Source organism: Pleurodeles waltl, chromosome 2_1 (assembly GCF_031143425.1).
Source record: "Pleurodeles waltl isolate 20211129_DDA chromosome 2_1, aPleWal1.hap1.20221129, whole genome shotgun sequence".
Classification (NCBI taxonomy): Eukaryota; Metazoa; Chordata; class Amphibia; order Caudata; family Salamandridae; genus Pleurodeles; species Pleurodeles waltl.
The window spans coordinates 92,321,546-92,337,607 of record NC_090438.1 but is presented as its reverse complement, the minus strand read 5'-3'; the positions used below and the strand labels follow the sequence as shown (position 1 = coordinate 92,337,607).

At 42.9% G+C, this 16,062-nt stretch overlaps 1 protein-coding gene across 1 annotated transcript in view; it reads left to right on the top strand.

Annotated features, from left to right (window-relative positions):
* The window catches only part of C2_1H8orf48 (chromosome 2_1 C8orf48 homolog), a 268,634-nt gene that overhangs the window by 105,021 nt on the left and 147,551 nt on the right, over window positions 1-16,062 (top strand). The window contains exon 3 of the mRNA XM_069210512.1: window positions 9,725-9,847. Coding sequence (XP_069066613.1) covers window positions 9,725-9,847 — 123 coding nt within the window. The remainder of the gene's footprint in view (window positions 1-9,724; window positions 9,848-16,062) is intronic.

The window sequence follows — 16,062 nt, the reverse complement described above, 5'->3', positions numbered from 1 at the left end:
AGATCCCCAACAATAAAGTTTTACAGAGACGACGAGAAAATAAAATATGCACTGGCAAAACCTAAAAGCTGACAGCCAACACAGACCAACTGGCTTTGCCAATGCTTGTTTCGTATTCTTTATTGGAAATCTATTACTGACCAGGTCTTGCTGGATCAGATAGGCGTGTTTCAGTTTGTTGTTTACAAAAAAAAAAAACATTAGTTTAACAGTGAGCAAAACATTCTTCGGACTGATAACTTTGTCGCTCTGAATTTGAATCAAACTCTGGATGGTGCCACAACATGTTCATGCTGGTTGGAGAGAAGTGTACAAAGTGATATGATGCATGCTTATATGAAAGCACAGCACGTCACGTTGTCACTATGCACATGTAACCTGGGAACATATAATCAAAATGTAGTCCTAATCACTGATTCTAGCAAGGCACTGTATTTTAGCAGCATCATGTCTTGAAATGCCATAAACATGGGGCCTGCTGCAGTTTCAGCGCGTGCCCTCAAAGTGTACAAGTAAAGTTGTTGACAGTATTTGCCTGTTTGCTTGGTTTGCTTACAGCTTGGCCGTTCGCTTGCACATTATTAACATATCAACTGTAACGAATTAGTCTCGTGCCTGGCCAATGCCTGTATTTTCAACCTTAAATATTATTAAAAGCCACGCTCTTATTACATGTGTGAAAATGAAATATCTCTGTGAAAACCCGAAACTGTGGACATAATATTTATAGTAATAGAAGCTAGCCTCTTAATTTATAATTCTGAAATCCAGCCAAAGGCTCCGCCGTTTTCATATCCAGTTGTCCAAACACATCACTAATGGTTGTTCTGGTCATAGCCTTGTGGATGAGCCGACAGATCGTAAAGGACCCCTAGGTACTGCAGCGTCAACTGATTTAGGGTTAGTCGTTATTAAGGTGGCCTTTTCTCTCTGCATCAGTGAATCGGGACACTATTTTGTCATAATGGATAAGAAACCCTTGCATGGCAGTTGCATTTGTGCTTCTGTGGATGCGCTAATTTGTCCCAGTGCAAAATGTTATTTGCAAGGATTTGCAGAATCCCTAACAGTTACTAGCACATCTTTGTGAATGCCTGGGAAAGCAGGGATTGGGGGCCTCCAAGTGATATTGGATATTTATTCCTGTATTCACATTTGCTAAAATGACAATATTGCAGATCCTGTCCCATAGTGGAATGGGTGCTGCGATGGAAAAAAACAAAGCATTGGCAGTGCCGCTTGGTCTCGCTTACCTGAGCATCCGTACGAAATAGGCAGACGTTGTTGCTTGTTTAAGGCAGTCTTCAGTGTCTCAATAGCGATTTGTATCTTTCACATTTCTGCTGCAGTTTTCTAGTGACCAGTAGGTGTCACTGAAAGGCAACAAACTGACCACGTTAAACGTGGCATTGTCTGAAATGTGTGCAGCAGGACGAATGAACAATCTATCTACTGCGAAACCAACAAGCTCTGGAGAGGGTGGGAAGGAAAAAATGAGTAAGGCACTGGGATTGACATGAACGCCATCCAACCGGGAGCAAGGATTGACTCTGTGGAGTATTGTATTCAGTGTTGTCTCTCAACGAACAGCTAAAGCTAACTGTAGCAAGATCACAAAAAGAGTGGCATGATATGATGTGGTAAACAGAGGAGTATGGCAAAGTCACTTTGACGGTCCGTCTGGATCCTTAAAACTGTAATTTACTAAGCAGGATCTGTTCCTCATGGTCAGTTTCCACTTTGCAAGTAGAATCCTCCTTTTTTAGGTTTCTCCTGCACGCGCTTGCGTTCATGCTTGCGAAATCTTCTGTTGGTACAAAATCTTAAAAGGTGTTTAGAACCAGCCCCTTACTTCCCTGAACTTACCTTTGGCTTACTATAACATCGCTGTAATTTACCTGCTTTGGATTGGCCAGCACGTCTTCTTCACGTCACTTCCTGCTGTTGTCTTAGTCTTCTTTGCCGATCTTGCCGTCGACTTGCCTGTGGACCTAGTACTCCTTCTGGTCACTTCCTCTTGGACACTGGCGAGTGTCCTTCCCGCTGGCTACGACGCTGAAGGTACTTCTTCTTTCTTCACTGATGTCTTCCTTCTTCGCTGCCATCTTCCCTGTCTTCTTTCTTCGTTGCTGTCTTCTTTTTTCTTCCTGCATGCTGTCTTCTTACTTCGCTGACGTCTTCTTTCTTCAATGCCTTCTCTCGGTCTTCTTTTTTCGTTCTGAATACCCTCTTCTGACTTCGCTGTCTTCTTTTCCGCATGCTGTCTTCCGTCTTCTCCTGTCTTCTCTCTTCTTCCGTCTTCTCCCATCTTCTGTCTTCGTATGCCTTCTCTCTTCTGCCGTCTTCTGTCTTCCTCTGGGTTCTGCAGTCTTCTCCGGTCTTTCCCACATGCCAGTACATTTCGCCTTTGTCTTTTTTCCTGTGTAACTGGCTTACTAATATTAGAAAAATGTTCTAATGTTTGTTTTTTAATTTAATAAAACAAACATTATTATAAAATTTTCAAATATTTCCAAGCCAGTTACATAGAAAAAAAGCGAAACCTGTTGGCTTTGCCAATGCTTGTTGAGGTATTGATAGCTAATCAGTGATTTGAGGCTGTTTTAATTATTGCATAATATTACTGCATGTCAATTGTAAACGTCTCTGTAGGGAGGTGCCCCTTTCACACTCACTCCCTCTTCCTACCAATTCCAGCGTATCCCAATATTGACATTATGACCAACAATTACTTTCGCTACTGTTCCTTTAGTACATTGCAGTACTGTTTTTTGCACTCGCAAACCGTAATTTTTGAGAACCACTAGCTTTGCATGTGCAAAAGTTATTAGTACATCGCACACCGTGTTCAACGCTGATAACTTAAAAAGTGCCAGTGCCGTTAGTCAACTTTTAGTATGAGACTCAGTAGTCCGCTGAGAAACACAGGAGATACAGGTTGGACTATGTTGTTATTTCAAATGTAAATTTGAATTGCATTCAATAATAGGTTGTTAGTTGGAAAGAGCATATTGAATGATATAAAGGTAGTATTATTACTCCTGATTAAGAGCTGATTGTGTGCTGGGAATGCTTTGGAATTTTAGTCAATTAATTGCAGTTCCGTTGTGAAATAATTTTTTACATTTGTATTTGAAATATTAGACAAGAGTAGAGCTACTTGAAATATATGGAGGTTTTTTAACCCAACATTGACACAGAGAAGGATTTACTAAAAAGATTTATAAACCTTGAACTAAACTGGCTTTTTTCAGGTATGCGTATGATATGGCAATTTATCTAGTGAGTGTCCTCCCCACCTCCATATGCACCTGGAAACACCCATCATTCCACCCCTAATATTGAGCTTATTACTGTGGGAATCAATCCCACTTATGTATGGTTAGAAATCGGGTCTCTAGTTGGCAGAGGTATACACCCTTGTCCACACAGGGATCACAATCCTAGTCAGGGTAAGTCAAACACAATCCAAATTATCCTGTGCCCACCCTCTGGTAGCTTGGCACTGAGCAGTCCGGCTTAACTTAGAAGGCAATGTGTAAAGTATTTGTGCAAGAAATCATACAGTAACACAGTGAAAACACCACAAAAATACACCACACAAGTCTAGAAAACTATATATGTATCTGGTTAAATTAAGGTCAAAACGATAAAGATCCAATAAACACAAGTTGAGAAATCACATTTGCAAGTTTAAAAAGAGTCTTAAAAATAAACAGTTGTCTCTTGTTTACACAAAGTACCTGCGTTGTATCACAAATAACACACACGGAGACCGGAGAGAAGGAGCTGTGTGGAAAAATAGGGTGTGGGTCATATTTTCCGATGTGGCACAGACGATGCCTCATTTCTTTCCACGCTGCATGTGTCATTTTTCGGCACGTAGTCTTGGTTTCTCATTGCGATGAGGGAATCTTTTTGCCGCTCACGGACAATGCGGGGGGAATCCTGGGCGTGTGGGAAGAAGTCACAGGTGTTGCGTCGATCCGGAATGGCACTGTGTCGATCTTCCACTTGGGGAATCAGCTGCGTCGTTCCAGTTCGGCTGTACATCGATCCAGTAGGGATGTGCATTGAATTTCCGGTCGCAAGGCAGGCGCTGCATCAAATCTTCACTTGTGAAGTCAGCCTGCGTCATTCCAGCTCGGCTGTACGGTGATTTCTTCGTCACAAAACAGATGTGCGTAGTTTCCGGCGCACAAGGAGTTTCCAGAAGAGATGAAGTCTTTTTGGCCATGAGACTTCAGAAAACAGGAGGCAAGCTCAATCCAAGCCCTTGGAGAGTACTTCTCAGCAAAGTCAGAGGGCAGCAGGGCAACAGCAGGACAGCAGTCTATCTCAGCAAAGCAGTCCAGATGAGTCCTTTGGGCAGCCAGGCAGTTCCTCTTGACAGGTTGCATGTACAGGTCCAGAAGTGTCTGAGTTGGTGGTGTCAGGGACCCGGTGTATATACCCCAAAATGCCTTTGAAGTGGGGGAGACTTCAAAGAGTGGTTTTGAAGTGCACAAGTTCCCCTTTCAGCACAGGTCTGTCTGCCAGGGTCCCACTAGGGGGTTTGGCAGTCCATTGTGTGAGAGCAGGCCCCTAGCCTTTGAAATGTAAGTGTCAGGCCCTCCACCCTTCCAGCCCAGGAAGACCCATTCAGCATGCAGATGAGTGCAGATGTGATTGAGTATCCTTTGTTTATGGTTGTCTAGGTGAAATGCACAAGGAAGCTGTCAACCAGCCCAGCCCACACGCTGATTGTAGACAGGCTTAAGGTACAGATGGATTTTAAGTGCAGAGAAATGCTCACTTTCTAAAAGTGGCATTTCTAAAATAGTAATATAAAATCCAACTTCACCAATAAGCAGGATTTCTATTACCATTGTGGCCATACCAAATATGACCTGGTCACTCCTTTCTGATCAGAATCTACCACTCAAACAGTATATGAGGGTAGCCATAATGCTAGCCTGTGATAGGAGCAGGCCTCACATTAGTGGAAAACAAATGTAGGAGTTTTCCACTACCAGGGCATATAAAACACACATGTACTTGTCCTGCCTTTTACCAACATAGCACCCTGCCCTAAGGATTACCTAGGGCCTACCTTAAGGGTGACTTACATGTAGGAAAAGGGGACTTTAAGGCTTGGCAAGTACTTTTAAATGCCAAGTCGAAGTGGCAGTAAACTGCACACACAGGCTTTGCAATTGCAGGCCTGAGACATGTTTGAGGGGCTACTTATGTGGGTGGCACAATCAGTGCTGCAGGCCCATTAGGAGCATTTAATTTACAGGCTCCGGGCACATGTAGTGCACTTTACTGGGGACTTACATGTAAATTAAATATGCCAGTTGGGTATGAGCCAATGTTGCCATGTTTTGTAAGGAGAGAGCATATGCACTTTAGCACTGGTTAGCAATGGTAAAGTGTCCAGAGTCCTAATGCCAGCAAAAATGAGGTCATAAAAAGAAAAGAAGAGGAGGAAGGCAAAAAGTTTTGGGGTGACCATTCAGGGAGGCCATTTCCAACACTGGTTTAATATTAGTATGGTGGAATGTCTGTGTCTACAAATCTCCCCATAAGTGTGAGTAAAGGCACACCTAAGAAGTGGGTCCACCAGTTAAATTGGTAACCACTCACAAACTTTCAAGTTTGTGGAGATTTATCAATAATTTGTAGAGAGGTTCCCACCCCAAAACGCTTGTTGAATTATTTAAGTCATGGGATGGCACAAATGTGATTTCGGGTGAGAATGGGGAAGGAACAACACTGACATATATGGGGATGTAGATCATGGGGTTCCTCTGCGGATGGAAAAGGATATTTTTTCTTGTGGAAAAAAACCTGAAAAGAAATTTCTCATGTGAATGCACTTTGAATAACATTTCCATATATGACATATAACAGTTATAGGTGCATGTGCGGAAATGTTTACAAATGTGAATGCTCATCAGAATCTGCGACAACCACTGAATTTTGTGATTATGGGGAAAAAAGCTGCAAAGGTCTCTTACACGGTCAAAGCTAATACAACAAAACCATTGGTAAAATAACTCCAACTTTATTCATTCATAGCTATCAATAAGATAATCCAGGGTGCAGAAAAGTTGTCCTAGAGATTCAGCCAGCATGGACCGCTTTCACAGCCATCACTGTGTTTAATAAAAGACGATGAGCTTAGTAATGACCCACAGCCTTGTCATGAACCAGACTGCTTATATAGAGTTCCTGAGGTATAGCCACAGCCCGCGAGCCCATTTAGTGTCCCATATGTCCACCAAGATCTGTAGAATGTCACATTACAGCACCAAAAGATCAGTCGCAGTCTGACATGCACAGGCGCGCCTCCAGAGGTTGAGGCAGAACCTCCACTGCATGTTTCCTGCTGTCAATACAGCACATGGAAACTCCGACCCAAAGGAGCGGATATAAAACCTAAACACGGTTCACATCCTTTAAAAACTTTCATTTTGAGTTGGATCATCAACATTGCACTGAGAGAGGCTGCTTCGTGTTGCCTTGTAGATAGATCCTCAGTCCCAGTACGCAATCTTCAGAATATCTGTAAGGCTCTGAGTGATATTTGCAGTTTTCAAACATACCTGCAGGTCTACTCTTCTGCGGATTGATGTAGCACTCTTCAGCAGACCTGCAGGAGCTTTCGGGAACTTCAGCTTGGCACGCTTGTGAACCTCACTTGATACATTTCCCTGATTGATGCTCCATCTAGGACATCTGCCGGAAACTGTGTTGGAACAGGCCTGGCTTGTATGGACTAGTATCTTCTTTGTCGGTGTGTGGCACCAGAGGGCACTTATACACCAAACTTAGTCTTAAATAATCAAATGTCTTGGCACATTCAATCAGGAACCACCCACGCGTGTTAGCATATTTTAAACTTAATAAGATAATGAAAAGAGGTGGCTGCCATAACACTCTTGACCCCGACCCTTTGAGCAAAATAAGAATCACTCAAGTTTCCCTTTCTGCCGTAACGCGCGTCAGCAGTTGCATTGTGGTGCACCTGTTCTAGTGTTTTGCTGTAACTGGATCCGTCCCCAGTTTGGATGCAATGTCCTATAACAATAGTGTGGTGTTTCCGGTACAACCAAGGAAAAGTCCATGCATGGAAGCCGTCAGAAGAAGTTTATTGTAACCAAAGGACTCCATCCATAGTCATCTCAGCAGCTTTCCAGCAGCTCCACAAAGAACCTCCACCTCGCCTGCTCTGTTAACATTTGGGCAACCACTAGAGTGCACAGGGCCGCTCTCAGCAAGGCATAGCCAGAACGCTGACCTTGGATACCACAAATAGCATTTCACAAGAGTGAGATGCAGCTTAAATGTCAATAAAGACCAAGCCCCTGATTATGGTTTGATAGTTATATTCCGACCCAGGCATAAATCCCTGTTTACACATGGGTCAGAAATGCGGGTTTGAAGATGTTTAACGCATAAGATAATTATTGTACGCATGAAATAGCTCAGGCTTCAGTAAATTTTGGAAGGTCATACCTGCTGAAATTTAAGGGGGGAAAAGTATACATACAGTATTTGCTGTATCATGCGGATTGTGGCGTGTTAAACACCAAAATCTGCATGTTATTCCCCACAAAATCATAATATTTGAATACAGCTGGAAACTTCGACTAGGATAGGATTTCCTTTTTGGATTCCCGTGTTTGTGGCAGATGGCACCTTACCCTCACCACTCCATGTCGGTCCATAATGCTCAGATAAAGCATCCAGTAAAGAGTTCAGGCAGAAGTTGCTTGATTCTTGATTTGACCATTATTTTGTGCAATTGAAATGTTACTACACATCTGTAGTTATCTGGGATACTGTAGCCATCTTCAAACTTGAAACTGTTAGTTAGAAATGGATACAAAACCCACATCTGAAAAGAAGAGATCATCTCTTTGAAATCAGGGCTCGGTTTTTACTTTGCTCTTGAATGCTAGTCCTACCTGTAATACTATGATTCTAAACCCAGACCAAGAAGTGTTTGCTACTTTATTTGAGAGTACCATTGTGCTATTTATAAAACAATATTTCCTTCCTTTAACAACGATGACGGTACTACATCGGCCATGGAAAGCTCCCATGCCCCCGCAGTTACATAGTATTTACATTGGTTAGGTATTCAATTTAGAGTCTGCAATACACCCACATATATCCTAGTCTACATCTGTTAAGCAGCTTGAAATAAATAACCTACCCCATTCTGAACAAACTGGGGCCATCTCCTTCCCCTGTCATATAGTCCTCTTTCACCAATCAAGGTGGTCTGTTACTCAGGAGCTCTAGTACTTAAGCCAACATCTCAACCCATTCCACTGGCCTTCAGTGAGCTTTTTGTCTCTTCTCGTTGCCTTAATATGTTGCTCATCAGCCACAGCCCATTCTTGGAAATCTTTTTTCCACTTATACTCTGAAAGTCCTGTGAATTGCTAAGCGTCATTTTGCTGACACTGTCCCTAAGGACATTCATATTCTCATTTTGTGACCTTTCTTTACAGAAAGCATACCCAGTTTGCATTTCATTTACAGATGCATCTAGCTCTATCCTATTCATATGTGATAGGTCTGTAGGTGCCTATCTCCAACGGTTCCCTCGCTTCGGGCAGCTCCAGGTTACAGGCAAGAAACCTGCCCTCTCTTCCCCACATTTTTCACACGTGGTCCGTTTACAAGGATAAATCTGAGCCAGTCTTTAGGGTTAAGGTATGTTTTATAAAAGAAATGAAACTGAATCCTTTTAAAGCAGGCATTAGTGGACAAGCCCTTGGCTTGGTCACAAGCCTTTTTCCAATCACTAACACAAAAGGAATCTGGGCACTCCACCACCCATTTGATCTATGCTTTTTCCGTATTTCCCTGCCTTCTGTTAATATTGTATACAATACTCCTTCAGCCTCCTAATTCCAGGATTTGTGGCATATTGGTATTTTCTATGAAGGTCTTATAAAAAGTCTTCCATATTCACCAAACCGTGTGTGCTGTCTTTGCACATCCAAAAATTGCCTATGCCAAACAGTTCTTTGATCTGGGCAGAAGATATACATTTACCATTGAGGTATAAATCTCCTCCCTTTTGTAGTCCTCACCCTACTATTTCCGGAAGGACATACTACCTCTACAGTCTGAAATTATGGTAGTGCCCACAATGGGAAATACAATGTAAATGGGGACCTCTTCAACACTACCCCCTAAAAAGCATTTCTGGTAAGTTGTAGGCTCTTCCTGGTCCCGCTAACAGGGACATGTCCCAGTTTGGGCCATTGTATTATTTAAAGCCTGAGCACTATTATCTTGGTAGGCTGCGCTCCCAGCTGTAGCATCATACAGAGCAGCAAAGTGATCACCCAGTGGGCACTGAGTCCAAGCAGTCAACATTTAATCGGTGTGTCCCTCAAGCCCCATTATGCTGTTTTGCGAGTAAGTGCGTGTTTTGTTATTACTTGGTTTGTGCCAGATCGATATATGCTCTGGCTTGATACTCTTCTTTTTCTCTTTGAGTAGGTGTGATTGCCTTGCAGCAGTGATTTTGTGCTTACAGTCAACATAGGCTTTTGAACGAGTGCTGCTCATCCATCTACAAGTGCATAGCTTTCTTTTTGTAATAGTGCTGTAGTTAACAAACCAGCCTGGTGGTGCCTGCTTTGGATTAGATGTACAAGTTATGTCTCTGAGCTAGCTCAGAGAATGGCTTAATGGGTTATTTTTGTTACTATAGATGGACATTCTGGTTTTGGGAAGGAACCATCCGTTGAAAAACAGAGGATCAGTAAATGGATTGGAGCTTTGCAGGAGAAAACTGACAATAGACAGTCCAAAGGAGTTATCAAGTCTCTGTCAGGTGAGCCAAGAACCAGGTTGAACTCTTTTTTTTTTTTTTTTTTAGTTAGTCAAAGATGCATGACTGTCCTACTTTAGTAACATCCATATCATTATGGCCTATTCATCTGATCATCATGGTCTCTATTTACTCTTTTATATGTACGTTTCATTTGACGGTACTTCTTGCTGACAGCTTTTATTCAAAGCATTGCCTCCTCTAAATAAAATGGTTGGTAACCTTGTGTCAATGTTGCTAATATTTGTTTCTAATTTTTATGATGTGCTCTTCATTATTTTATATATTATTAGATTAATTGAATGTTCTATTACAGAAGATGAAATGTAAGCGCTTAAAATATGCAGTTACTACACGAGTTGACGTGGCTAGCAGCACCCAGTGTAAACTCCTTCTGTACAGTTGGAGAGCTTGCTCTGTTGAGTTAATGCACTGGTGTGATCTTGAAGGTTGTGTATCAATCCACGCAGGGGTAATGCAGGATTCCGTTCTTCTGAGGTCAGTAAATTGAGTAGCATTAACTTGGTTGTAGTAACAGCTGTTATTTACAATGCGTACAAAACGGGCTGAAACTGAAATTGAAAAAAAGCCTTATTATCCTGACACACATTATCTGAAATCATGGAGGGAAAGAGGAGACTTTACAGAGAATGGACCAAAAATCACTTGTCACTCGTGGGAACAAGTATTTTAACTTTTTCTGCAGGTCCCATGTTTGACAAAGCTAGGAACTGTGGTCAACACGTCACTTTTTGAATTTGGTCAGCTTGTATGATACTACTGCAGAAAGCCCTAAGCAGTGTTTAAGCGGTTATGCGAAGCTGAAACAAGCCAATTTCCAGCTTACCAGCAGCGCGCGCATGTGATACATAGCTGAAACACGGGTTACACACGTGAACTGAAACCTATCCCGCCCAGTTATGCCCCTAACCAGTATGACGAGTGATAAAGGTGTCCTCCTGCCCATTAAGTATAACAAACCATAATAGATTTTTCTCTGTGGTAGTATTATGCTGCACCAACATACACTTACTGTTACACAGAAAGATGGAACGCAGTATGTGAACGTTAACTCTACGCAATGTGTGTGATCTACGCCAGGAGTGTACATTATGTATCAGCATACACAGATGACCTTCTTCAAGGGTGTAAGTAGGAGAAAGAGGGCAGTGTTGAAGAGGTGATCAAGGAGTTGCAAAACAGATTAGGGCTCACAAAATCATCGTTATTTGGAAGATCATAGACTTTCAGAAATGTAGTTCGTGCATCACATTGTCATGATGGTGACCTCCCCCAGAGCAGCAAGGGTCAGATTTCCAACCCCTTGGTGCAAGGATTTAATTCAATGCACCACCACGGATTAGAAATCCAGTTAGATTGCAACGCGAACATAACTCACTAAGCAATACTGTGCGGCTAGTGTTTTCTGTTCACACTAGTCCTTCTAGATGAGTTCAGGGTCTCAAACCAACTCCAGGCCATCTTTTGGAAATAAATAACACGTTCAAAATAGAACTACAAAACATGTAAAAACGGATAAAAATGTTTATGTTCTAAACCTCAATTATAGTGCATAAAATATTAAGATACTACTCAGAATGCAAAAAATAAATGCACCAGTGCTTAACATGGAAGCGAAAAAATATGAACATTTCTAACATGGATAACAATTTCCTAGGATCCTAACACCCCACTTGTAAGCGCTATGCTAAAATTTGGCAGAAGAAGAAAATAGCAGGCCTATACATTGAGTTTCTTAAGATGGATCACACAGCGTAACTTTCTCTTCAGAAATAGCTGCTTAGCTATTCTTTATCACAGTCTTTGCCCTGGAATGATAATCAGTGCGGCTGAAGGCCACAGCCTTGTACTACTCTCGTAGCCCTCGGACATCCCCGACTGGGGCTGGTGTGCAGAAAGCAGCGTGACCTCTGGTCCAATAGTTCAGTCACATAAACCTCTCCAAACTGATGCAATAAAGGTGTTTTTATAACATCCGATCACTGATCTTTTATCTCATGTGCATAAGTTTGGCGACACTGAAGTCCCAACTGGACTTTGGCGATAAATGTCTCGTTTCAGTTTCAGCGCTTTAGCTCAACAGAGCAATCTTTCCAACTGCATGGAAGTACACATCTTAGCTTCCACTGTAAGTGAGCGAGTTAACATGGCAGCAGCCACAAGATAAACACAAAAAAATCTGTCAGCCCATATGGACATGATGTTAACATTTCTGCCCATGTCTAAACTTCACACTTAATAGAAAGGGATAGAGTGTGCAGTCAACCACACAATAACAATAGAAGAGTTTTAAACGGGCTCTGTCACATTGCTCGTGACAACACAACCTCTACATTCCACCTAGGCATGAGTTAACTTGATGCAAGTAGGGTGAAAATAGGGCTAACCTGCACCAATCGACCTGGTGTTCACAGAATTTTTATGTAGGAAGGAAACAGGATTACGTAAGTATATATTTTTAAGAAATAAGAACCAAACTGTAAAAGAAGTAGAAATTGGCGATATTCCAATATCCCTTTTCTTGTGTTGGGGTGATTAAATGGGCTATGTCAGCATTACACACACAAATGTGTAGCAATGTGGAACTTAAGTCAAATGATCGCATGAATGGATATGACTCAAATTGACAGATTGTGTAATAAATCGCCCACATATACATGTGTAAAATTATTTTGCAAGTTATTAGAATTTCCCTTTTTCTTTGTGATTAAGTTCCTATTATTTTGAACATTTTATTCCTGTTTACATTCCACACCTTTGCCTTTTGTGCCATTTCAAAATTCAAATCCACTTTTAACTAAAAAAATTATTTGACCAGACTTTTGTTAAAATTGCAAACGATTGTTATTGCTAGAAGGAAAACTGAACCAAAAAAAGGGATTGCCATTCAAGTGCGAAACAAACTGGGTCGTGGGTACATGCAGTGACCGCCAAAGTACTGTTGGCGTTATTTTTTGCCAGCTATATGCTCCCATTCCAACACCTAGGAGGGATGACTGTTTCTCCCCTTTCCAAGTGAAAAGTTATGCAAGGACAGAGAGAAGTCTGTGAAGCTAGAGGAGTACACCATTGTATATGGAGAACTGGTCTTAACACCAATACAGAGCACTGAAGAATGCCATTCTGTCACCAAGCTCATTTTCACAGATCTCTCTTCTGAATTTGACTTAAGTAAAAGCATTATAATCTTATGTCAAGTCTGATAGAAAGCCAAAAGATAAACCCATGAACCCATGTTTGCTTATCAGAAACTACTCTGTTCTCTGTAGTTTTAGGCCACAGTGCCCCTACACAGACTTTTTTAGGGTTGCCGTAGGACTATGGGCCAGATGTAGCAAAGGGTTTTACCCATTTTGTGTCTATGCGAAAATGTGTTCGTACATATGGCCCTATAAGAGCCGTAGGTTTGCATGACATTCTGGCGGGTCACAGATTCACTCAAACTCCAGGTGCTGTAGGTTTCTACATTTCCATATACCAAACAAAAATGCAGGCTTCCAATAATGGGTTTTATGGTATTAAAATAGTCCCGTGTACACAGTTCACAATAAAACAGTCACTTTGATAACCATGTCCTTAGTGCAGCTCTAAAAGCTGTACACACCTCAACATATGGATCTTCTGTGAAATTCTGCATACATTTTCCAGACATGTTGCTGCCATTGAAGAAGCTAATCATGCACCTAGATGTTTGCACAGACACAGATAATAGATAAATGTAATGTTAAGAGTGGACGCCTCCACCTAAAATTGCAGCTAATGTCTCACAGTATAGCACAGTAACCGCAGCAGTAATGTACATGCCTGCATGGTTGGTGTGAGTAGAAACCCTCAAAGAAACTGAGTATTCGAGCATGAGCATTTGGTGTTCTCAAACATGTTTTCATGTGACTTCGTCAAATATTATGCAGGAGTGGAGTGGATCATGGGAAACAAGTACCTGGTGCAGACATTCCTCATGCATCCAAACAGGACCCAAGCCACAGCTGCCCATTCTGGCTAACCATAGAGACTTATTGATGGGGGTTCTGACACACACACTGAGGCAAGGCTGCTAAGGCAATCTCTACAGGGAATACAAGTGCGCATAGGATTAGCAAGAGAGATGTGCACCAGGCTAAAAAACATAACGGTGAGGTCTCCACGAAACCCCTCATTAGCTCGGCTAAAAGATTAGCCCAGATGATACATCTGTTGCTCCCTTACTGAGGCCGACACCTGTAACAAACTGGAACACCTGACGTTCAAACTTAGCATCTCAAACAACACCACTCTGCTAGGAGCCCTCCTGTATCGGCCACCTGGTCCAAGAGCTGATTTTGCAAACTCCATCAAGGGCATCATCGCCCCTCTCATACTCAATTCCATCTACCTCATCCTATTTGTCAACCTTCGTATCCTCCTGGGCGACCTCACCACCCCAAACACCACAAACCTCCTGGACAACCTGAATGTACTCTGACTATCTCAACGAGTGAAGGACCTCACCCCGGGCATCTACTATACCCTATTTTTACCAACATCGGAGATATCACAGTGGATAAGCCCGACTGACCATCCCCTCATTCTCTTTGACTTATACCTCAACCACCAATGAAGAACCACCCCATCCAAAACCAACCGCTGCACCCCAAACACAATCTCCCAAAAGACCTGGGCCGCAAAACTGTGAAACCAAAGCTAGTTGCAAGAAGACACCTCACTTGTCCTATCCACCATTTCAGCTACTGGATCACCCCGTGGGCAGACCCTCTGGCCCCTCTCAAAAACACAAACTGCAAGCACCAGACCTCAAGCAAGCTGGTACATCGGTGACCTGTAAATCACCAAGCGGCACTGAAACAGCTCGGGTGCACTGGATGTTCACTTACAATGACAGCAGCAAGCCAACCTCCAACTCTGCCCTCTGACAATACCATCAACAACTAAAAGCCACCAGTCACTCAGCACTGACCAAGCCGACAGACAACAACACCAACAACTTTAAGGAAATCTTTTCCATACTGAAGAAATTCACCTCACTGCCACCAGCTCTGCTACTATCACCCCCTCTCAGGAGCTCTGCTCCTAGCTCACTCTTTCCTTCTGCAACAAGATAAACACCATCTACGCCAATGTCCCACCCCAGCCGAACCCCTCCACTCTGGCAGCCCTCTTTCAAGATAATGATAGCACTCCAGGAACCACCCTGACACTTAATGGCTCACCATTACCCACATGGAAATCACTGCTGCAATGTGCCTCATCCATTCAGATGTCCCATCAGACCCTTGCCCGCACTTCGCAAGAGGACCCAAGTCTATGTGCACTGCCCTCATCCCAGTCCTCAATTACTCCCTAACCTTGGTCAACTTCCTGGACTCCTGGAAATACGCCACCATCCAGCCACTATTGAAGAAACCTACAGAAGACTCTAATACACTAGAGCTATGTCCCAGGCTGCCCACCTCCGGGAAACAGCAGTTTTCCTGCCCAGAGTGGTGCAGGCAAGGAAACCTGTTTGCTCTAGTTTGTAGGAGACATTTCAAACCTCCTGCCAAGCGGGAGTAAACACCAAGTCTGCTCCCAGCTGATGGGAGCTTCAAAAATGCTCCCGGCCACTAGGGGCGGACTTTAGATCTTTCTCTGCCCATCTCCTTGCAGCCCTACCCAGCGAAAGTCCTTGAGAAACTCATCAACAAAAGACTAGCAAGCCACCTCAACGACAGCTACTTCATGTACCCATCCCAATCAGACTTCAGAATGAACTACAGCAACAAAACTGTCCTCATCGCCACCACTGACTGCATCCGGACTATCATGAAACAATGATGCACCACAGCCCTTGTCCTCCACGACCTGTCTAGGGCTTTTTATACAGTCTCCCACCTAATCCTCATCCAATGCCTCCTTGTGTCTGAAATTCGAGGAACAGCAGCTCCTGCCTCACAGGATGCCTGCAAATTCAGCCTAACCCCCTGCACCTCTGAGCCGCAAAACTTATCTACCGAGTCTGGGATCATCATTCAGTCTCATGCTTTTTAATGTATACATGGCCCAGCTCGCTAACATCTTCCTAACCTATGGTCTCAACATCATCTCATACGCTGATGACCCATGGCTTACCCTCTTCCTCCCCATGGACCAAGCCAGCACACAAACACATTTTATCAAATATATGTCAGGAGCCAACCTCTGGATGTTATCCAGCTGTCTAA